The 24,462-nt window shown below is 39.8% G+C and overlaps 1 protein-coding gene across 2 annotated transcripts in view; it reads left to right on the top strand.

Annotated features, from left to right (window-relative positions):
- Positions 1-11,709: 11,709 nt before the first annotated feature.
- LOC139700846 (dual specificity protein phosphatase 14-like) overlaps positions 11,710-24,462 on the top strand; it is a 34,802-nt gene continuing 22,049 nt past the window's right edge. The window contains exons 1-3 of one of the 2 annotated variants that reach the window (XM_071599277.1): positions 11,710-11,866; positions 19,225-19,501; positions 23,193-23,254. In XM_071599277.1, the coding sequence (XP_071455378.1) occupies positions 11,721-11,866; positions 19,225-19,501; positions 23,193-23,204 (435 nt within the window). In that variant the 5' untranslated portion in view covers positions 11,710-11,720 and the 3' untranslated portion in view covers positions 23,205-23,254. Of the gene's footprint in view, positions 11,867-19,224; positions 19,502-23,192; positions 23,255-24,462 lie in introns of those variants that run through there. The other variant, XM_071599276.1, reaches the window with a different exon arrangement.

The following is a 24,462-nucleotide window of genomic DNA, read 5'->3' as shown; positions in this document are numbered from 1 at the left end:
TTGAAAACTCATCACCAAGCGAATCCAAGATCCAAAATATTCTGCTAGTTAGGGATAGCCTTTCCCTTCCTACTTTGCGTAGACAATAAAGAAAAGGCAAGGCCGAGAGCGTTCCGGACCTTTAAGATTACTGTCTGTCGTCCACTAGATCTTCACCACGGTCTTCGCTAATCACCTGAAAAGTAAATTGGACTCGGGCCAGCCGAGGAAACAAGCTGGATTTTGGAATGGATTCAGTACAATGGTTCACATTGAAGTGTCGCAGGGGGTAATAGTACGCTGCAATGAATACCAACCAAACCTTGGCCGAGGTTTATGGGCTTCAAGAAAGCTTTTGACTCCTCCCCAACCTCCATCGTCTATATTTGACGTCGTAAAAAAGGAAGAACGTTGATGGAGGAATGTTTGGAGTTTCTGGATAGCATTTGTCGTGGGGGCATTACTCCATCCCGATGGTTGCATTAAGAAGCGGAGGTGATGATAATCAAATCAAGGGGGATCGATATTTGCGCATTCCTATCCGTCCCATTCCTGTATGGCATCCTTTGAAAGAGAAGTTTTTTAACGATCTGGGATGGGCTTCAATAACGCTCGCAGAGTAAAATGGAATCGGTTCACAAACCGGATGACCGTTTGAAAATGGTATTAATTACGTCTCGTTCTAATTAGGTCTTATTCTAAGATTTTAAGTGCAAATTTTGATTGTTGAAAAAGTTTTGATGAATCCAATTTGCGAAATACATTGAAGGGGATTCGCCAGAGTGCAGTTCGGAACGCAATTCCGTATCATATCGCATTTACGGTCTCATTACCCCAACATTTTCAGTCGATAATAGTCGCACGACCCAATTAACTTCGCAGCATCTCGGCACGCCTCGCATTCCACGTGTCCCATTCCTTTCTTGGCACCATAATTTCGCAATGCGATATCACCGTACATCACAGGCCGCAGTCGAAACATCGAAGTATCACGCTACCTTTTCTAATCCTCAGCTACCACCTCGGAAGAACTCAGCGATAGAAGGGAGACAGGTGCACTAAAAATGAACTTTTCAAATTGAGACCGTCTTCGTCATCAGTTCCAAATTCTTTCCCTACCCACTGAAATTCCTAAAGATTCTCCTAGCTAACTCCCTTTCACACCCGTCCTTTTTAATCCTCCTCGTCCTTTAACTCCATTGCAATTACTCTGATTTGATCCGTGAAAAGAAAAAATGGGGACGAAGGAAGTTTTGAGAATTATGCGCAGATTAAATAGATATAAAATAAATATAAACGATATAAAGCGATAATTATTAAATAGATAAAAAATAAATATAGATAAATAAATTGAAACGTAATGAAATAATTGACTTTGTAATTCTACACACTTTATTTTAAAAACACGACCCAGGTTTCGACGTTGAACGTCATCATCAGGTGACCTGATGATGACGTTCAACGTCGAAACCTGGGTCGTGTTTTTAAAATAAAGTGTGTGGAATAACAAAGTCAATTATTTCATTACATTTCAATATGTTATGCAAATTCCATAAAGTTACGCCTGAGACAACAAATAGATAAATAAAACCTCAGTTTTGATTTTGATAATTCATGCAATATCTTCATCCGCAGGATTGTTCCGTATTCTAGAAAGAAGGGACTTTTTTTCACTTATCTTCATCTGCGAGTTCATGTTGTCCACACATCGACGTCCTTTGAGGCTGGTTGTCGTTTCTGAATGACAAATTTCAATGTGTAAAATTCCGGAGGAAGCTCCTGGTAAACATGGTAGAAATCAACGCCGAATAATTTAAGTCATACAAGTTTGCCAACTGGCACTAATATCCGTCAAAGCGGTGGTTAATGCGTAGCAAATGGACGAATTTCTCGATTTTGCACGTATTTCCACGTACTTCTGCCGGCTTGTAACTCATTATAATTAGCCCCCACTGCTCAAAGCAATAATTTAAAAATATGTGGCAAAAACGCTGGATGATAATTTCTTTTTTATCGCATGATTTAAATTTCAGTATCATTTCTATATTTTTTAAATTAACTGAGTTGGAATAAAACTAAGGCCAGAATGGAATCCATCTTAAGGCATGGGGTCTTAAATATTTTTCATTGACGAACAATAGAAATGTACCTGCACAAAATATTGTGTGAGTGAAACAAGGACTAAGTTGCTTAGGACTGCTAAGCAATGAAAGGGTATGAAAATTAAGATCTCTTTAATTGTATATTATTTATTTATTTATATAATTTTTCTGGTACCAGATCTTCCTGGGAAACCATAACCGTAACAGGGAAAGGAACTGGCTCCCCTACCCTGATGTGTGAATTTCACACGCCGTCGGGCTTACTACTGAGTGAACCCTACCATCACCTACCGACCTTCGGGTTGATTACTGTGTTTATGGTATATATATATCTATATATATACACTATATATACACTATATATATATATATATATATATATATATATATATATATAAAGTCAACTTTACTTATTGATTGATTAGCTTTAAAACTCGCGTACTACCATAGGTGTTGGATATAAAATATTGCTTCTCAGTATATGGTATTTATATATGTGCATACAGGTTTATTTGTCCTCAGGAGTATGGAATAATACTTTCCTCTTACAAATAAATGTTGTGTGCTAATGAATGTACGAGTAAGTACAGATAATAAAATTTCTCAAGGCAGGTGGAATGCGATAAAAAAGATTTTCAAGGTACATTGTAATGTATAATCTTAATCTCAGTGTAATACTTTACAATTGATCAATTCTGCAAGTTTCATTAATTTAAAAAGAAAATAATCTTCAGGATAAGTCGATAGGTTTTGTATAAGCTGTACTAATTTCTATTTCTTTCCACCTGCATTCTTACTCAAGGAATTCATCTTCTATCCACAGAAAAGCTACGCATGGTTTGAGAATGACTGGCTTCTAAGTAAGAATTCGTTGTACTCTATTATTTTCTTAGAAATCGAGGGAATGGTATTTAGGTTTAACTTTCGGGTTCCGTGGAGGATAATTTGAGGGTCTCCAGGGGAACGCTGTATTTCACAGTTTACGAATCACCGTCGACACTTGAAGAATGATCCATGATTCTTTTGAAGCAAACATCTCTAACGCCATATTCCCATCCGCTAATCTCCCAGATGTAAATCATTTCTATCATCCGTGATTCTACCATGTTCCTCGTAAAGCCTCTAGTAAAATCGCTCACGGCTTACCAGTACGATTGCTGAGGCCTGCGAGATGAAAGACATGGAACAGGAGTAGAGGAAACATTTCACTCGTCGGGCGGTACGAAGAAGTTTTAAAGGGAGGAGGGAGTGGGTTGGCGGAATGAAGGAAGTGCCAGTACTAAAAACCGAAGGCTATGTCTCTCGAGAGCGGTGGTTTCCAAAGTCTATGGCGGTACCCAGGAGGCATTCAAAATTATATGTGACACCCCGCCTTAAAGCAACCGCGAAAATGGAAAACATGATAGAAGAATCCAGTCTCGACGAAATTAGGATGAAAACCGGTCATCGTCAATTTTACTTTACGATGCTCCGTAATTTACTATAAATTACTGTCTGTGGAATTTTCGATGCGTCTCGTATCTTCATCTTCTCATCTTATAAATGTTTACCATGTATTTACTTTAGTTCAAAGAAAATCCACGGTCGAAAATCTTTAATATAATAAAAGTGTTAAAAAGTACCATTTATCAGTTGTAAAATTCATTAATCTATTTTTCGACGTATTTTTATCACTTTGCTGTACGAGTTGGAAGATCCTACTATGATCGGTTATTTATTTTTATTGCGTATTTTCTTAGCGTAATAACCTGCAAGCCACCACTAGGTGTGTGGTAGGGCGTGATTACACACCAAACTAATTTTCACCTAAAATACTTTTCTCTCTCAGCGCGGTCGGACGACATTATTCTGATCCATTATCGTTCATCGGAAGAAGATTTAGATTCAAGATATTTTTACGTAGAATTAAGATGTCATTTTTCATCTGTTCTACATTTAATCTCTCAAATTTTATTGACATGATCTATCTATCGTAGTGCGATGGGGCTTATATCACATTTTCATGTTGCTGAAGAGGCATACTTCCAAGTTTAGTTTAACATTAGTTTATACCAGTCATTCTCTTTTGCCAGGTTTACTCTTAATAGAAGGTATTCCCTCCGTAAGTTTGATAGTAAAATTTTGTCTGTAAACGACAGTATTATTGAATTTTAGAATAATAATTACTGAATAATATGCATAATAAGGGTCTGGATAGCCATTAATACTTCGAATGGTGCAAAATTATACTCCATCTTATTTGAAATAATGTTAGCCAGCTTGGCTTAATAAATGCAAAAGTGTCTTTATGAAAGATAGCTTTAATATTATCGACATTTCATTGACCGTATATTTTAGAAGAAAATGGATGTCATTGGGAATACATATATACCTAAAAATGCCACTGATCTCTTTAAATAAGATGTTTACACACCGTAGCCGTGTTTTCAAATATAATTAGTATCAACTGCATTAATCTACACCCCTTACTTTTCTGGAGGAGAGGTTGTTAGTTCAAATAGATATTGATAATGAAGGAACAACAATATGGCGTTGATCTACTTTAAAGGCTAACAGGGATACAAAGGTTATGACTATGTACGCGAATTGGTGAGTTTCAACTTCCAACCATATGCCCTGGGTTCCAGCGCTAAAATTCCCAAAGCACGGTTTCCTCCACTAAAAAGTTAGCATTGAACTTATAAAATTGTTATTAAATGTTCCCTGTATAGAAATTTTCACTGAATACATTATTTAATTACGTGTTAGAATACAGAATTTATTGTTCCCATTTTGAAATATGCGTTAAAGTTATTGATTCCTATTATTCATTCGGGGCTGATGGAGACCTTTCTAAATGACGGAGGCATTGTGTTTTATTTTTTTTTAAGTCCATAGCGGATCCTCGTTTAATTTTAGAGATTAAATAATAGATTCTCAGCAAACGTAAATTGTGAACCGTTATGGACCGAGAAGGGACCGTTCTCTTCATAGTATTCATTTACGATAGTTATAATTATTACGATTGCTATAATGAGATTATTTTTTAGTAGTGATATTATATTTATCATAATTCACAATTTAATTTTCATTTTAAAAATTTACCCTTCGGAGAGCCTCATGACGCGGCACATGTAGATCTACTATGAGGAAAACAGCTGATCAGCTGATGTCCATAGGGGATGTTTATCGTGAAAATATAAGTTAAAGCAAGAGTCTGTTCCTCGTAGTTAGATCCACTCTTCCATAATATCCCATCTCGCAGCGTTGGCCACATGGTGACGTTGTCTGTGTCCCAAACCGCCGTTTTTCCTCGCTAAGCGAAACCTTACCACAACGCCTAAAGTCGCCGAAGTCACGCCTTTACTACTTCGCCTTGGGTTTTCATCACTCCCCATCCACCCCGTGAACGCACATAACACCCTCCAGCTTAAATTTCATTCCACCCCATGACCATCTCCCATCCCCCAAGCCTACCATCCCCTGACTTCTGAATATCATCCCAACATTATAATATGGAAAATATGAAACTGTAGGGGATCGAGATGGTGCTGTGGCTAACGTACTCGCTTCCCACCCTGAGGGCCCGGGTACAAATGCCGGCGGCGGCAGATATTTTTCAATAGTATGCCGAACCCTACTTGAGTTGCTTTGTGGAGGCACTTTGAGTTAGTACGCCGTCCGTCGTATGGGACGTTAAGCTGCGGACCCCTTGGCGTCTTTCGTTAAGAGCAGGCTAATGCCGACGCCGGGTTTCTCTCCACCCTTCATCCTTTCCTCCATCCTGTCCATCCCTAATGGCGCAAATGACCTCAGCTGTCGGTCGCCTCCCATAAAAACTACTATTATGAAACTGGGAAAGTGCATTCGCTTTTCTATCATAGATCGATGCGCGGTTATATAATATCAAATTTCAGAAAGTTATTTTGAAATAGGTAAGGTCTCGTGCACTTAAGATGACGGTTTATTTTCACCTCTTTGTTTGGAACTGAAAATTAATGGAACAGTGTTCATGTCGAGAGACTAACCTTTAACGCGCCGCGGCGGTCTCCAATTTTTTTATTACTCATAAATCGAGACGTTTTTAAGCGACCAAATAGCGCCTCTAAAATCTAGCGTAATCATCTACCAGTTCTTAAAAAGACGGAGAATTTTCTGACCCACGCTGACAAAATATCCTCCTAGTTGTTTCCGCACAAGACAAAGGAAAATATATTAGCGTAGCGTACCTTAACGGATCATCCTTAGGAGGCGATTATTAAACAACGAATACAAATTTGAGCCACTAGGAAATTGAACCGAATATACGAGTCGCCAAATTTACTTACTTCTACCACCCTCTAATTGCAGTAATGTACCATTTTGGAGATAGATGATCCATATTTAATGTGAAATATTGCATTTCTATCTCCCAAAAGGTATGCATTCTTTAACACATTTTTAAACCCGCTAAGGGCATTATTGTTCAGCACATTCTCGGCTCGGAGTTTTGTGGTTGAGATCCTACCCCTGAAATATTTTTTCTCTTGCGTTCTTCTTTATATTTTGTTGATTTCTCTCGAGTTTTATTATCGTGCATCTGTTACAAACATTTTTTTTGTTTCTCCATATGGTGGATGCTAAATGAGCCTTCATATATTTTCCCTCACGTTTTTTTAGGTCCCCATATTTAACTCTATTTAATTTTTATTTTCACGCGCTGAAGGGTAATCAGTGTCATGATGGTACGAAAACACTTGTATTTTCTTTTGCATTTGAGCACTTCGCTGAGCTCTGTTCCCCACTGCTAAATTTCCTTTTTGTCACGTCTCCAGGAGAAATCATCTGCTTCACGAAAAAAAAACCTTTCTTCCGTATTGATCATGGAGAAAACCAGGAAAGTCAAATTTGGAACCGTAAATGGCAACTAAATAGGGATATAAATATCTTTTACTTCACAGTTCATTGTGCACGCACTGGATATCTCGCCTAGTTCACAGGGTTAAATGGTTAATTTTAAACGGCCCACTCGAGACATACCCCTCAGATAAGCGGAGCTCTCGACTTTTCCTTACTTTTGACGCGTAGGGCCTGTAAGAGCCTGAGAATTAAAACACACAATGGTTTGAAATGAGAGAAACAGGCTCCCGCTCCGATTGAAACATTTCTCTTTCGTCCCTCGCACCCTCCGCCATCACCACAAAACTTGGGTTTAACATGCCCAAAGTTTTTCATGGAAAGACTGTTGTTATCCAACTGTTGTGACTATAACCTTAGCCAATGCATCACTCCTTACATCCGCGTAATCAAAGTTTGATATCTTCGATGGGCATAAGGTGGCGCCAGAAAAGACGGCCTCAGATTTACGAGAGGGAGAGGGGCCGTGAAATCAGACGAAGTCGGTCAAGGGAGAAAGAGGGGAGCGATATCTCCTGGCATCCTAAAATTAAACGTAATAAAAAGAAACTAAGAGTTCCATAAGATTAGTCACAGTAATTTGAAGAATAATTTATGGCGTGGAATCAATGAGGAATCTCTTTTGTCAGCTTAGGGGTTCTCCTCAATAAGTATGCGAAATATATCGAAAACGTTATTTTTTCTAAGAAAGCAAAGATGTTGGTGAATTGAATTATACTTTTTTAAGAGTAGCGAAGAGACTGGAAGTTAACAGAGGAGGCTGAAGAACTGCTGCATATCAAATCTCAAATTAATAGATCGCGATGATGATGAGGTCACTACAGGAAAGTAATAGAAGGATGTCTATGCCATCAGCAATTGCTTCAAATTAGTGTTTTTCTACCTCAGTCTAACCTTTTTAAGAAGGCGTGGGGCATTTATTTCCGTATGTATATTTGCACGTGAGATGTGATTGGAATGTCGTATGGTGGAATAAAACCATTCAGTTTGAAGGTGCATGTTATCGCTGCCATGGTTGCCACTTTTAACTGATAGCTAATAGCTACCCCTTTAAAATGATGCTAGCTAGTAGCTTGGGTTGAGGAATCGGAAGGAGGATCAAGAACTGACCTAAGAATGTGGATATATTTTCCTGATGCCTCCTAATGTGTGTGTTATATTCCTTTGCAATCAATAAATTCGTCGATATCCCAAATGACGCAATACTCAAAGGTCACTTAAGTTATACGCATTTAAAAAAATTGCTCCGCTAGTGTTCTTCGCGTCTCTGTTGGAATGTGTGTTTAAAATTTGGAAATATAAGCACATAGTGGCTTTACCCATCGATGGAGCATCTACGATGAACGGTAAAACGATTAATATGGGAAATACTCCGACATCTTACAAAATGTGGTTTGGAGGAAACATGTAAACCCTGATTGTGGAATAAAGCGCTCCTCTTTTCCATTCTCGTTTTAATATCCATCCTTCACCCTGATTTATGTTATTTCATTTGCTCTATATGGTTGTTTTTTCTGCCTCTTTTTTTGTGTAGTCAGGCTTGCTTTAATCTCTTTGCACGAATTGAGAAGTCTCCCGTCACATTTCCTCGTCCTACGGAAGCTACTATTTGGAAGATAACTGAAGTTCTTGTTTTGATCAGCGAAATTTACTTCGTGCGTTTAGGTAATAGTTCCATTTGTCTCGAGAGAGACTCTTCAATAAATTATTATTCGAAATATGCTCCAGTAAACATTTTTATGCATAGATTGTTGATTCCGTTTCAACCACGACTTCTTGCATGTTTAGTCCTGCACCAGTGTTTTTGTTAACGATGCACATACTTTCTTAAAATCGCTCATTTTAGTACTTTTATCAATAAAAGAAGGTAATTCATTGCTCAACTGCATAGTAGTAAGATTATTCTCATTCCATAATTCTTCTCGCAAGTAATATGTTAAAACTTAGGGAGGTGCATGAAATGTTCCAATCAATTAAAAGCATTTAGGAATCTTTCCTAAGTGTCGCGACGTTCAGTATTGGGGACACTTAACCTGTGTAAGGAAGGCAAAATGGCAAACGTGTAAACGAGTCGCAGACTCACAATCATTTGCCCCAAACTATTCTCACGGAGTTACCCCTATCCTGTGTAAATTACTCGTATCAGATTTTCCAACATTCCTAAGGAGGCACCGTTAATTTACAGTAGTTGGCCATTATCTCATTAAGTTCCATCATTTAACTTCATTCACCCCCAGGGTTTGTTTCACTCTGAATGAAACTAGCTTCGTTTATGCCTTTCATGTCAGTGCCGTCTTCATATTTTACCGTTATGCTCATTAAGTCTTTTAAGTATCGGTTCGTGTATTAACGATTGGGAAGTTTTATGCTTAAAGGTGATAATAACGTAAACAAAGCCACGGGAGTTGGAGGAAGCCAAAACATATTTATTTGCGGCATAGGAATCATTACTCGCGGAACTTTTCCACGAGGGACTTTGACGAGTAAAATTTGGTCCACCGTTGATGAATCCAGAGGCGTTTGGCAGTCGTTAATTGTATCCCGAAAGGAGGGCGTGCCCTTCAGAGCACCAGGAGTCTCTCGCACGGCTGTGGCGGACCAGCCGACGCCACTTATTTCCTGTTTACCTCTTCGCACCGACGAAGGAAAAAATAACCATCATTGTTCCCCGATGTGGGGAATGAAACGGAAAGGGTACCTGTACTCCCCGATCTCTCTCACTTACTCGGTGACTTCCCTACGAATTGTATCATAACGGAAATATCAACTGAGGGGAAAGGGAGGATATTTATATTTATTTCCTCTGTCCACCCCGCATTCCGTAGTAATGGCACGTCTCCCCCCCCCCGGACGAAATTCCCGAAAAAAAATTGGCACCTCCCGAAATCTCCGACGGTCCAAAAATTCCTAGACGCAAATTAGAGTCTGAGAATAACCCGAAGCTAGTTAAATAATACGCGCTTATTTCGGTAAGTGTCATAAACATAAACAAGGGAGCGTGGGATTCGATCTAGAGGTATCGAACCTCACCTTACACCACAATCCCTTCGCATTCTTCAAACTTACCGTAATTATCGGGTCCGAGTTGTTTAAGTTTAGCTTTCTCGAGGAAAAAAATAAGATATATATGTGTGTGTGTATATATATATATATATATATATATATATATATATATATATATATATATATATATATATATATATATATATATTCTTATATGTGTGGACCGCGGTAGGGGATGTGGAGGGGTTGGAGGAGTTTAGGGCGTCGGGAGGTTGACGTGTGGCAACAAACCGTGGAGAATTAGCACCTGGGACTCGGGAGCAATTTTTATTTAGCACTGCGCGGTGCTTGTCTCGTTCGCCACATTGGTCGGAATCCGAGCAAACACACACACGGGTCGAGATTGGTGGTCGAGGTGGGGGGGTGGCAAGACGGAGCTGAACGCCACAAAGACGCTACCCCGGCGAGGGAGTTGCACAACTACAACGCGCTCTCGCGGCTCTCTTGACCTCCACGTATCCCGTCGTTTTTTTCTTTTTCGCACGGCTGGTGCCGATCAACGAAAACAAACTCTGCGGCAAAGAATAGCCTTTTTAGTGTGGTACGGTTTTTGAGACAGGAGGGGGAGGAGTTGCGAGTGTTTGTTGGGAGTGCGGGTGGAAAAACGGTCGTGGGGGTGACGGGTGGTCGCACCCTCCACATCACACCCCCCCCCTCCCTCCGGTCTACATACATACACACGGAACCGTGGTTTTTCTCCCCCTCCCCCCTCGGCCCCTTTCTTCCCGACCCGACATCTCCTCCCCCCTACCTCCCCCCAGAAGAATGGCCGTCGGTGGTGTGTGTGGGCTTCTTTTATTTTTCCCCGTAAGCCAATGCGCTTGCGCATAGAATTTACGCCCAGACGCTTTCCCCCGATGAATGAAACGAATCCGAGCCTGCAGGAGTGATCCCCTCCACTCTCCTGCCGATTTTATTCGGACCCCCCTTCCAGATACAACCCCCCCCTCCCCCCGACTCAGCCTTCCACAATACGCCCCCTACCCCGGGGAACCTACCACGTCCCTCTTACCCTTAACTAATCCCTCCCACTCCTCACATTCGCGGGGAGGGGAGGATGCGAGTACAAACCTCCCCTCCTCCGTGGACCCCCATAAGTTTCGTGACCCCCCTTCCCCGAACCCTTCCTCCCGTCCCCACCCACCACACTGCATACTTTCAAGGCGGCATCAATCTCGAAATTCGAGGGCTTTCCCGGGACCACTTGACTCTTCACTCAGGAATGTCCGCCTCTCTATTTCGGGATCCGACCATCCCCTCCCAAACCCCTTCCCTCTCCTGGGAGGTTACCCCTCCCCATTCCCCCTCACTCCCTCGGCTGCATCATCACCTCCTCAGCAGCCTCCCCTTCTCTCCTCTCCTCTCCTTCCACACACACACACACGCACTCTTCAGCTCGCCGACTCGTAACCCCTTCTATTCCTCACCTCCCACCCCATTCCTCTCGAATACACACACACAGGCGCGCGCGCGAGAGTCCTCTCTCTCTCACACACAGTCCTCTCTCTCTCTCGAAAAACCCTTTCGACCGCATTCCTGCGATTCCCACCCCGTCCTCTCCGGGGGAAGCCTAGAGAAAGGTCGCGGCGAGAGCCGGGGGTGTGGGGGGGAGGGTCGGTTTGTGTGTGTGGGGGGGGGGGGGTGCGGCAGACGTGGTGTCCGCCCCGCTATCTTCAGTGTTAGCCGGAGAGCTAGGGAGATATGAAGGTTCCGCAGAGCGTGTCTTCGGCAATGGCCCCGCAGTTGACGCCGCCCGAGATGGACGACTCCCCGGTAGGTGGGGACGAGGCCGACATCCCTCGGGCCGAGGACGACACGAAGGGTCAAGAGTCGCAAGGGACTCCGAGGTTAGTGTGACGTTTCATTCTTCACCTTTCCTTGTCTCTTCCTCTACGCCCCCCTCGTATTTTCGTTCCGTCCGCCGCGTGCCGGAGTTGTCAAGTCGAGAACAGCTGACCACAACTGCCCCCCTCCCACTCCGATCCCAGCCTCTCGTTTCACGTTTTGCGGGATGCGCTCGCCTTGCCGACTCATGGTGGTGATAGTGGTGGGAGCAGCTGTAGTAGTTGTGTCATCGAGGATTGAGCGCTGTGCTAAAAAGTGTTTATTTATCGCATTGGTGAGAAGGAAGAGTAACTATTTCCCCGATGAAATAAACAGTGGCACGGTATTTCAAGTTCGCGTGTTTCCTTTCCGCGAAGACGAGGAATTTATTGACTGTGTTAACATTGGCGTTCTTATCGTTTCTTTAGCGGGTAAATAAGTGGTATTTTGGTGCAGGCTGCTCGTCAGTTCAGTCGAATTTTTAGAGGGTATGATAAATTGTTCTCGCCTTGCTTTATTAAAAGAGTAACACAAGTTTTGTGTGTGGGCACGAATTCTTGTAAACAAGTTTCAATGGTGGTAATAACTCTGAAAAAACGTCCCTAAAAGCATATTTTATTCACGCTCTAAAAAATGTGAACGTTTATGTCTCTCATTAATCATTATTAATATGTGCCTCACCCGCGAGAGTCTTTTCAACAGAGGCCACTTGATGTAAATATTGGTTCGAGAAAGATTTACTGCTTATTGCAGGGTGCAGCCACATGCCCTCACGAGCAAAACCGTTGGGCTGATAATATCATGGATATGGGCGGTCATTTTATGCTATAATTACTACGTACCCATAATAAACATGTAGGATGCTCTTTGTATCTATTTATTATACCTAATGATAATGATAGAATTTATATAAGAAGTTGCCTGTAACCTCTTCATAAGGGTAAGTGTACATGTAGTGGAAATCAGCTCACCATTCATAAGGATAAGCGTTTCCACTGTATCTCCCGTGAGATTTTTTAAATATTAAGATCAAGTGTGTACATTGACCAGTGGAGGTATTAGTAGTGAAGATGGATCACTTTTAGAGTGGAATTAGTTTATAACATTACGACTGTTTTCTTTCGATAGTATTCTGAATGGAAGTCGTGATAAGTGACGGCGGCGATGCGTAGGGCCGGAAAAAAGGCCAATTTGCTGCCGTGTTCTATTTCTCGTAAGTCTCCCGCCATTGCAAAGTGGCTCTTGCCGGTACGCTTCGTGGTTAATAATTCGGAAATGCTATTTTTCTCGGCGGGAAATCTCCCTATCCCGAGTGCTCAACGAAACGTTATAGGGGATGTCGTAGTCAGAGTGGTTATAGCGTAAGGTTTTTTCACCTTTGATGCGTACTTCAAAAAATGCGACTTTCCTTAGGGGAATCGTCCTTCCAAAATGTAATCCTCCACTTCAAATATATTAGTGTTCTCCTTTCACGAAGGATTCATTCATCGGTCCTGAAATAATGAGAATACGCATTTTGTCCGAGTGGAAAATTCCATAGCAGTATGCATTTTACGAGTTCATGGATGTGGGGGATTTATCAAATGTAGAACGTAGACTGATGTTTTTATGACATTAGTAAGACACTCTCAATGCTGAGATCAAAACAATTATTTTCTATACTTTTATAAAATTTCTAAGTTACCGTCTTCAACACTTACTATATTTAACAGTACCGGCCAGTACTGGTCAAAAAAACTTGTAAGCGGATGGATTAACGAAGCATTTCACTAAATTTGATCGGATTAAGGATTTCGATCGCATGTTATAATGCGGAATATTTCCTTTTTATAGTGCTGTATTAAAACAACATTCGTAGTGAGATAAAGATGGCAACAAATTAAATACGAATAGAAAAGTATTCAGCCGCTTAATAATTTATTAATGGAGTGCCATTGACATTATCCGGATAAAATTGAAAGTATGTCTTTTTGAACACAGTTGAATGTCCTTTTGGGGTGTCATTAATCTTTTTCTCCACTCACCATTGCCTTTTAATCTGCATAATCAAATGGTATGGACTCCAGCCAGCGCAGCGAGCACCGCAATTACTTTCCTGTTTTATGACAGAAGTGAATTCAAGAGGCTGTCAAGAGACACCGTGTACATTCCTCGGTTAAAAATGGGTGGGACTGATGTCCTATTTGAAATCGTTTCCATATGGCACGGTTTAAATTTTTTTTCACCCACTGGCGCCAAAATTCTCGCCGCATTCCAATCACCTTAGTGGGCTCCCTGGAAGATGTTTCTCTTCACGACACTTGACTCATTAATTATTTCTCGTCTCGATCCCCTTTTTCCAGAACTTTAGAAATTCGATAATGCCTCCCTTGTCACGGCACTAATTTGCTTATAATACGTTGGAAGTATTGCTTTTAAGTGATGACTAAGAATTTTTGTACGCATACTTTGAACTGAAAAATTAACTTAACACATCGAGAAAGTTATCTTCTCTGTAATATAGCTATTTTCTACGTAATGGGTATTTTAATCATTAATGATCCTGGCAAAAAAATATTATTATTTCGTTCACCACGAAATATTACTCATTACTTTCTGCACTCACCCATCATGAGCAGTTAATTTAAATTCCGGGTAAATTAATTTGTTCTTGGTTTTCACATTTTTCTTTTGGAATTTTCTCAAAAACCATTTGAAACTGATCTTTTTCCAATTTAGATAATTGATAAGGCCAACATATTAAACAAACTATGCATTGAAAAAAGTACATTTGATTTGATTGTAGATAACACATTCTTTCATAATGTATTCTATCAAATTACTCTAGACCTGTTAATTAAGCATCAGTAGATAATTGATTAATTAAATAAATACTACACTCTTATGGTATCACTCTGATAGGTGCATTTTTTCTGTTTTATCTGCGATCAATTCATCTGTTATTAACTGCCGCATTAAATTTCAACCGCAATTTTATCAAGGGTACATGCAGTTATTTCTGTGCGATTCAGTAAGTTATCTCTGACTATGCTTGCCGGAAAGTGAGTTGAAATCCAGGTGTCATACTCAAGAAAAACTATTTTTTACGGAGATACTCGTATTAAATAATTTACCGTGTTATAAAGGTTATCCCTCTACCAATTCGTAATATTTTACCGCTCATGATCATTAACATACTAAATATACAAATAATATTGCGTGTTATTGATTCATCAATGAGTACTTCAACGAGTCATCATGAGACTTGCTAATAAAAGTCAATATATGGCATGAGAATTTATGGCTAAATATCTGGAATAATGTCGTTATTTCGCATGGATGTCAATTTCTTGCACGCTGTAGTTAAATTATAAATGAGAAGTAGTTGTTGAACACTTATTTACTCAGTAGTTTAGGATTTCCATAAATATCTTCCCCTTTGTCTCTCCAATTTTCCCCAAATATTTTGAAAATGACCTGCCTCGACGTTTCAGTGGCAATGATGAGTAATAAAACGGTTATATATGGTGGTATCCTCGAAAGTAAATTACTTTTATACTGAAGTGATTCCAGAGAGTAAATTATGGTCATTGTTAATATGAGAATCAATAAATCATAAGGTTGGAAATTGGTCCACTTATTGCCTTAACCGCAAAATTGAAATTGGCGCAAGAGAGATAGATCAGGGTAGCACTAAATAATGTACATTTAATTTGGGAATTGAATAGGAAGGAAGAAAAATTGAGGGTTGCGGTTATAAATCATTCCAAGGAAATCTGTTTGCTCTGCCAAATCACCGGGGTTGTAAAAGTTATCTTTCTTTGCAGATCTTGCTCATTTATTCAAAACGAATTGTCGTCGATGATTTTCAATCGATAGATTTTATGAAACAAAATCCGTGGTAGCACGTGTTTCACGAATCTATGACTGATGGAAACAATCTTTATGCTAATTCAACCAAAGATGGTTCTAGAGATATAATAAATCGACATAAATAATATTGATCAAAACAATTTTGTAGGATGTTTTTGAAATAAACTTTTTCATGACATGAGAATGTCTTCAATATTAAAAATTCCTTTTCGATACGTAATCCTTTAATGAGTTATAGCCCGAAAATAATGATATGTTTATTAATCTGCTGGGATTGCGTATTTTTTTCAGAAGTAGAACGGAAAACATCATTCAGTATCGTGAAGCATTTCCCTCTCAATCATTCTCCATAATTGATGATATCTCCCGCATCCCCTTCGTGTAGTCCAAAATAACACTTCTATTCCTTCTCCATTCCTCATTTTTATATCATTTTACTTTCTTTTACATTTTATTGGGGCGCCCTTTGATTTTCCACAGTCCAGCCTTTCTCTCCTCTCCACATTCCAGTCTTCAACTCATAACTCTTATCCTCCCCCACTGGATATAACATTTTAATTTTTCTCTCCGTTCAAAACGTAACACCCCTCTTAATCCTGAATACTCCAACCAATTCAAACTCCTACGAAAAACAGTAATCTCAAAACAATAAACACGAAAAAATACCATTTACCCGGACATCAACGTGGAATCCACCCTAAAGGCTTTAATGGCCTAATCAAGCTACCAAAATATTTGAGACTGCGTGTAATTCTGTTTGCATTTTATTTTTAAGATCTGTACAGCAATGTATTTAGAAACTACTCAACTCTTATCGATCCTATTAGGGATTTCAGGTAGTGCGTCACTCCCAACGGTTCTAGGATGAGCCCGGAAAAGTGTAAGATGGTCAAGGGAGGGATTACTAATTGTTATGCAACACGCAAAGCGCCCGAATTTCTCGCGATAAACACGACAGAAGCCAATAAAATAGTCACTTTCGTACTCCAGTCCGTGAGAGGATCGATAGCAAACTGTACAGATGATATATACATGTATAAGGATTCACATTTGAAACGTTTCAATAGGTCATGAGGCAAATGAGACATCATAATTGTTTCTTTTTAGGGGTGTTGCTCTCTTGGAACGCGGGGGAGGGCGGTCTGTGAACGGTAAAAACACGTAGGATTGGGCATATAGTTTTTCATTGGTCTCTTCTGGGACTATACCTTGCCGTAGATTCCTTACTCCTCGGGGCCCTGTTCTTGTTATTGGAAACTTTATGTCTAACCGAAGAAATCAAACTGTTGAGTGAATTCAACCAAAAATAGCCTCCCGTCTTCCATCTAGATCGTTGACTTATAGAAAAAAAACCGTCGTCGCACGTTCACCTTTATGTCGATGGACTGGAAACGCGGGAAATCTACAACTTTAGGAAAAAGGAAAAAAAACTCGGCTGGCTTGATGTCCAAGGTGGGCTGAATCCGGTCACTTCGGAGTACTTCGCTTGGAAGAGTCTCTTCTTCAACGCACTCATAAAAGAGATTTTAAAAAAGTATGAGAGTATGTAGGAATCCGCTTCTTACTTTTTCTTCTGAAGAGGACTATAACTACTGGGGTGAGATGGCGGGAAGTCGAAAATCGTCAGGATCAGGTGAACGATTTCAAGGGTCCGCAGAATCAGAGAACGACCGTTTCGAGCTGGGTGAGGTAGACAGGTCGATAGCGCACTGGTTTAGCTACTCAAAGGAGGCGGACTCGAACCCTATGGTAAGCATGGATGTTATATTTTTCCTAGGTTTAGTAACTTTAGTTACTAGTTTAGGTAAAGCATATTCTTGGATGTAACTTTTCTTCGGAAAAGAAATGTTTTTCTTTAGAAAGGTTCTTCTTTGGACACCATAATCCTCTATGGATTTTGGCCTCTTGAACAATTAAATCACCCCGGAAACGTTATCAAAGGGGAAAGGTACTTCGTCTAGCCTTTGGAGTACCGTAAATTAAAATCGACGTTTTTTATTGCCCCACTTTTTATGAACTGATCTCTTATCCTAATTGAAGCTTAAAAGTAGGGTAGGGTAGGGTTAATTAAGTCTCTTTAAAAACAGGAATGTTTTTACTTTCCCCAGATCCATTACGTAATGAATATGATAAAATCATCTTTATCAATCTTTTTATTCGAAGAATGGCTGATTTCAGCCTTCCATTCTTACCTATTTGATACCAATTATCTTAATATCATCAATCTTCATTATCTTATCAATCTCTTATGAACTAGAATATCTTTTCTTCTTATTCCTTCTCTATTTGGAGTACAAATTTGTGTATAGCTTTTCCTGACAATAACCTTTATTAATGTTGAAGTGCACTGAAGTATGCACATACGAACACTCGCGTTCCATGAATATTTTATTAGCAATGCGGGTTATAATGTACCTACTAGCTGATCAGCGTCCATTACTGAGTTTTTGCAAACGCTCTATTCGGTATTCTTTTCACCCTTGTGAAAAGACTATTGAGGGTTCTGGAACAGTTATCTTCACATCGTGATGGAACGGTCGTAAATGGATGCACTATAATAGTGCACTAATGCACTATCTTTCTTTTGTACGCCACAGCGGAGTTGCTGTGCAGTGCACAGGAGTGGTGCAGTCGGGTGGTGCATTCCTAGTTGAATTCATCGAAGGACACGGACCGTAGAAAACGTACTTGCCTCAAGCAAGCATTGAAAATTAGAGTCATATTTGCTTGTATGCATTGAAATTATGCTACTCTTACAAATTATTACGGTACCACCACGGGTTTTCGAGCACTCAAATTTCTACTGGCAATGCATGAAACCAGTGAAAATGATTTCATGAACTGTCCAAAAACGAACTCTTATTAAAGTAGAAGTCGGGCTGTAGTATTCGGCTGCGTTACACCCCGCCTTGAAACACAAAGCTCGCGGGTTCGAGCCCCGCTTCGGCCATAAGTGTTGTAAACTCCTCTGGCACAGCCCTTGAGACACCTGGTGACGAGCCAGCAGTGACCTAACCACCTAAACTGGACCTCAGGGGCAAACGAGTCACCAAATTTATCCTGAGAGCAAAAAAGGGATTTTTTACGTAGTTCAATTGTTTAAGTTAGCGGTTATTTTCATTACTTTTCTGGAAATCTTAGATTTTCTCAATGCCATCCAATTGGTATAATGAGAAAGCTCGTGTTTATGAACAATTGTGTTTCGCAAATAAAATTGTCCAAGAGCGCACTGTTTTTTTCAACTTAAGAGAGGTCAGGGTGTAAAATACAGGTGCGTGTCCTCGTCTGTATTCACTCTTGGTGGTGACCGCGTGAGGAGGGAGGGGGAGTATGTGAAAATTCAAAAAAGAGGCTCGTTTCTCTTGCTTGGAGAGTTATATTCTTCACGGAAAGGGTTTGGTAGTGTCCCTTCCGCATGAGCACTCGCCCCGTAAGTAATGGCTGTTTCAAATGCCGAAGAGTCATGAGAGCGCGGGGAGTATTACCGTCAGAAGTTCAAAGGAATGCGTCGCCTTCCTTCTTCACTCAGGTGTTGGCCGCCCGCCGCTGCCCGTGGTGTATTCGAGGTGAGCTCCTGCTTGCTGTTGGGCGAGGCCAGGGGGGTCGAGGCAGGCCTTTTGGCGGCCCTGGGTGTCACGTGCGTGGTGACCGCCGCGGCGGAGTTGCCCCCTCTTCCCCTGGGACCGCCGGTGGAAGACAGTGTCCGGCTGGCCCTGAAGGATTCTCCAGGGGATTGCATAGAGTCGCTATTCGATGCTGTTGCGGACAAGGTGGATGCCGTCCGGGCGAAAGGTGGAAGAACGCTGGTAAGAATCGCAAGCCTTGGATTAGAATTTGTTGTTTAATCGAGTCGGCTGAATTAAACGTGTATCGTGAAGAACGGTAATATTACCTGGGTTATTGCTCATAATCCTTGATCTATCAATAAGCCTTTCCTCGCCTAAATGAAAAATATAATTAAATTCTGACGAGGAACAGTTTACTGGGACCAACATTACAGAAATAAAGTCCATGCTTATTGATCAACGATCTCGACACCGCAAGACGGGTTTCATACTTGCAATGTTAAACCTTCCGCCACTAACAACAAGAGGCTTAATGATTAAGATATAAAATTCGCTCGTTCCGAAAATGCGATAAAATTCTGCGTTTCTGTAACCAAGGATACGTTCTTAGTTTATGTCGAATATTTGCGAAACTGAATTTCGTTAATTTTTCTAATCTGTTTTATTACTTTGATATTTTTGTCTTGCGTCTGCCATTAGTGAATATTAATGCACTCTTAATACTTGTCTTGTGTGTTAAGGCTGGAACAGTAGGGGTGGGCAGGGAAGCTTGCTTGCAAGAGCAATGTGACGATGCGACAATATAATTGCTCCAGACAAGCTTTCTTGGCAGTCATGTGTGAATATCGAGGCTCGTTTCTCAATTCTACGAGTCAGTCTGTAGTTTTCTAAAAAAATGTGTTTTCTGAAACTGAATATCACGTCCCTTGGATGGTAGACAAGTGATAATTTTTGTATAGATTATTATGATAAAAATTTCATTATGTGAATGGGTCAGTCATATAGTCATGTGGATTCGTTAAAGGGGCACGGGGGGGGATATATATGTATGTATGTATATATATATATATGTATATATAGAAATATATACATATATATATATATATAGAAATATATACATATATAGAAATATATATATATATATATATATATATATACTACCTTGATCAAAAAGTTCCCGGAATAACCACCGTGTGGCGCTCCCATCGTTCCGATTTGAGTTCTGTTTTTTTTGTTAAATTGGTACATCTGTTGTTGATATTCCCTTTAAATCTTAGTGTCATAACTTGACATTTGCAAAAGTTACGTAGCCAAGAGTACATCTATCTCTGTGTGTGTTGGCGATTTTTTACAATTGCAGAAATGGATTTAAATTTGCAACAACGAACTTGTATTAAATTTTGCGTAAAAAACGGATTTAGTGGCGCACGGACGTTGGAAATGTTGGAAAAGTGTTTCGGCAACGATTCTCTAAAAAAAACGGTCGTTTACCAGTGGCACGAGCGGTTCAGAAGTGGTCGTGAGTCAATCGAAGATGATGAACGCAGTGGCAGACCATCGACATCGAAAGTCGGTGAAAAAATTGATAAAGTAAAAGAAATGTTGGTCAATAACCGCAAATTAACCATCAGAGAAATAGCGGAGGACTTGAACATTGCCTATGGATCCGCCCAAGACATTGTGGTTAATGATTTGGGTTTCCGTCGTGTAGCAGCAAAGTTGGTGCCAAAAGACCTCAATTTCATGCAAAAAAGAGACCGTGTTGACGTCGCAAAAGACATGATTTGCGAGGCTGAATCCGATCCCACATTCATCAAAAGGATCATTACTGGAGACGAGACGTGGGTTTATGAGTACGACACGCAATCCAGACATCAGGCAAGTGAATGGCGTTCACCAAATGAGCCGAGACCAAAAAAACCACGTCGTTTTCAGTCAAAAAAGAAGGCAATGCTGACGGTTTTCATGGATTACAACGGTGTAGTGCATCATGAATTTTTGCCAGAAGGCCAGACAGTAAACAAAGAGTATTATTTGGGCGTTATGAGACGTTTGCGTGAAGCAATTCGCCGAAAGAGACCAGAAATGTGGGCAGAAAACTCGTGGATTTTGCACCATGATAACGCACCGTCGCACAGTGCTATCATTATTCGTAATTTTTTGACGAAAAATGCAACAAATACCATCCAACAGCCACCGAATTCACCTGATTTGGCTCCCTGTGACTTCTTTCTGTTCAATCGAGTTAAAAAACCATTACGGAGAACGCGTTTTAGCAGCCGAGAGGAAGTAATGGAAAAATCGCAGGAAGCACTGATGGACATACCGAAAACCGAATATAAAAAATGTTTCGAGGATTGGATCAAGCGCTGGCATAAGTGTGTTGCAGTCGATGGGGATTACTTTGAAGGGGACAATATAGATTTAGATGAAAAAACTTGTATTTTTAATTTTCTGAATAAATTCCGGGAAATTTTTGATCAAGGTAGTATATATATATATATATATATATACCTGTATATACCTGTATATACCTGTATATACATGTATGCATATATCTTTTTTTTACTTGTGGCTTTTCCTGTGCTGTGGATGTCAGTGTGAATTTCTCTGGTATTTCTTGCGGAACATGAACTATGCAAAGACAGATATCCATTGGGAAAATATCATTTACGAATTCTGGCGGGGACAAAATCCTTAAATTCATTACGATCTCCTCGTGAGTCAGACTTTAATAAAAATGTTGGCCTATCCGTATTATCAGTAAGTTATTTTTGCATTTTAAAGGTTTTTACTGTTTTCGATTCTCAATACGTTTTAATTTATTCAAAAAAATAGTTGTACTCACAGTCAGTTTTGATTTTTATCCTCCCCCACCAGCTTTGTCTCCTCACGTCGACTTATGGCTGGGTAATCATTTCCTGCCGGAAATCCTACCCATTTCTGGAGACTACGCAATTTGATCTGTCTTTGAGATGAGACCTTCATGTATTCATGAATGCGGTAGTATCCTTTGCGCATACTTAATCATCCGTATCATATTGAGGCATCACACTCGCCGTGCACATTTGGTGCGCCATTCAAACGTATGATGCGATAAAATCTCTGATTAAGAATCCACTGCATCCGCAAATTGATTCAACTTACTCTTGTTAAAATTGAAATGAATCGGGAGTCTGATTAAATTAACCAGAAGTCCTGATTTGTATGTATAATGGGAAATAGTATAATTAATTTGAAAAAATCTAGTTTTCCTTGTGTTAATCGACATCGCTTATCTATCATATCATCGGAAGATTGATGTAAAAATTTCAATAAAAACACCTGTGGGATGCTGTTCTCTTGCTTAGTTGCGAAAATTTAACATTTTTACCACTTAAATGAACTTGGCCAAAGATATTTTAGCAAGTATTGCTTCACTGGTCATTCGTTTCATGCGGGAAAGGTAAGGTTTCAAATATTTTTAGTGGTATAATCAATGATCATAAAATCAACGTCTTATGTAAGTTCTACCGATTTTTAGTAATTATTATAATCACTGAATACATCCTTTTAATTTTTTTTTAATAGTTCGTGGCCTGCACTAAAAATTCCAAAAGATCGAAATTCTTAGTAAAGGTGAGATATTATCATTTCCTTTCCCTGTATGAGCGAATATATGGTCTCAGCATCCTCAGATATTCTAAATAAAATTACCATCGGTGCAATTGAACACGAACACTAGTAAATACGCGCGTGTGGCTATAAAAATAATTTTTTTGAGTTGTGATATATTTTCGTGAAAATCAAATTTTGTCTTACTCTTATTCAATTTAAATGGAAATGCAATTAATGAAATGAACATTCGAGTTATGAATTGTTTTATGCATAGCACAATTGTTTTATAACGCGGGTTGAAATGTTTAAGGCTCTTTTCTATTCATCCACGCAGTGCTCTAATTGAACGGGGATGATCGCCTTTTCCTTAAATTCTCATCGAATCGAGGAAATGGGTAATGTGTAGTAACAGTAAACGACTCATTTCACTAGGTATGTAAAAAATAAAGAGTAACAGTTATTTGGTTCTGTGCAACCCTCCTTTGCAAATGGTCTTTAATTATTTCCTCCACTAAACCACACCCCATCGAGAATTTTCCAGAGTCGATCCTGCCTCACATCATTCGGCAGTTCCTTACCTCATTCTTTCCGCGTTCCAAAGGGGTTTTATATTGGTCCAAGCGTGCCTACTTCCGTTTCGGCCTTCACTCGTGACTGCATTCCATCTGTTCTGAGGGCAGGAGGATGGTTGTTCGAAGTTCAATCGAAGGCCTTTTGTCTTTCCAAACTCCGGGTAAATTTAACTCTGTGCTCCGTCCTCAAAGTGAAGGGTGGTTGTTATAGTTCCTTCGCGTGCTTCCACTGATGGGTCTGTGTTATGGCGTGAGAGCAGGAGGTGGTCCGAACGATCATAGGATCTCCTGGGTGGCATTGCGAGATAGATTGGAACGCTGAGTTGTTCTATACACATTTTGTTTAGTGATTATACCTCACATATTAATGAGATAATGTTTGCTTCTAAAATAACATAAACGTAGTATTTACGCACATTGTAACGTACATTATGTACATACTGATTATGCATGTCATCAAATTAAGTTCGAATGAGCCCGGAGATCATAGTAGGCCCAATAATATCAAAATAATAGCGATTGACTAAAGATGTTTATAGGTATGGATTGAAGATATCAAAGAAGAAAAAGATAGGTTGCCCAAAGGTAAGTTAAATTGTTAAAAACGGTAAAATATAAGGTTCAGGACATGATCTGAGGAGGACCTGTGTACAGTAAAAAGACCATCCAACATTTGCCTTGTCCATTTACTTAAAAACAATTCCTATAGCTTAGATCAATTTAAATCATGATTGTTTCATGCCAAATGGCTTTATTTTACCGGTTAATTTCAGTTAGTCAACTAAAACTCATATAATTTATTTAATCAGCAACATATGTGGAATAGAACAATTTTTCGTTTTCCATCATTTATAAGTCTGCGAAGAAGTAAACAGGAAACCACCTATTCGAATCTCTTAATATTTATTAAGTAATTAGTATATTTCAATAATGTTTGAAAGTAAAATTTAAAGTACTTTAATCCCAATTAGTGACGTTTATTCAGAAATTTTGATCCAGTCAACAAAGACTTCGACGACATAATTCCCCCAA

This window comes from Hetaerina americana, unplaced genomic scaffold, assembly GCF_022747635.1.
Source record: "Hetaerina americana unplaced genomic scaffold, ioHetAmer1.1.p SCAF_11, whole genome shotgun sequence".
NCBI classification, from domain to species: domain Eukaryota; kingdom Metazoa; phylum Arthropoda; class Insecta; order Odonata; family Calopterygidae; genus Hetaerina; species Hetaerina americana.
This window is presented reverse-complemented; position numbering and strand designations above follow the sequence as displayed.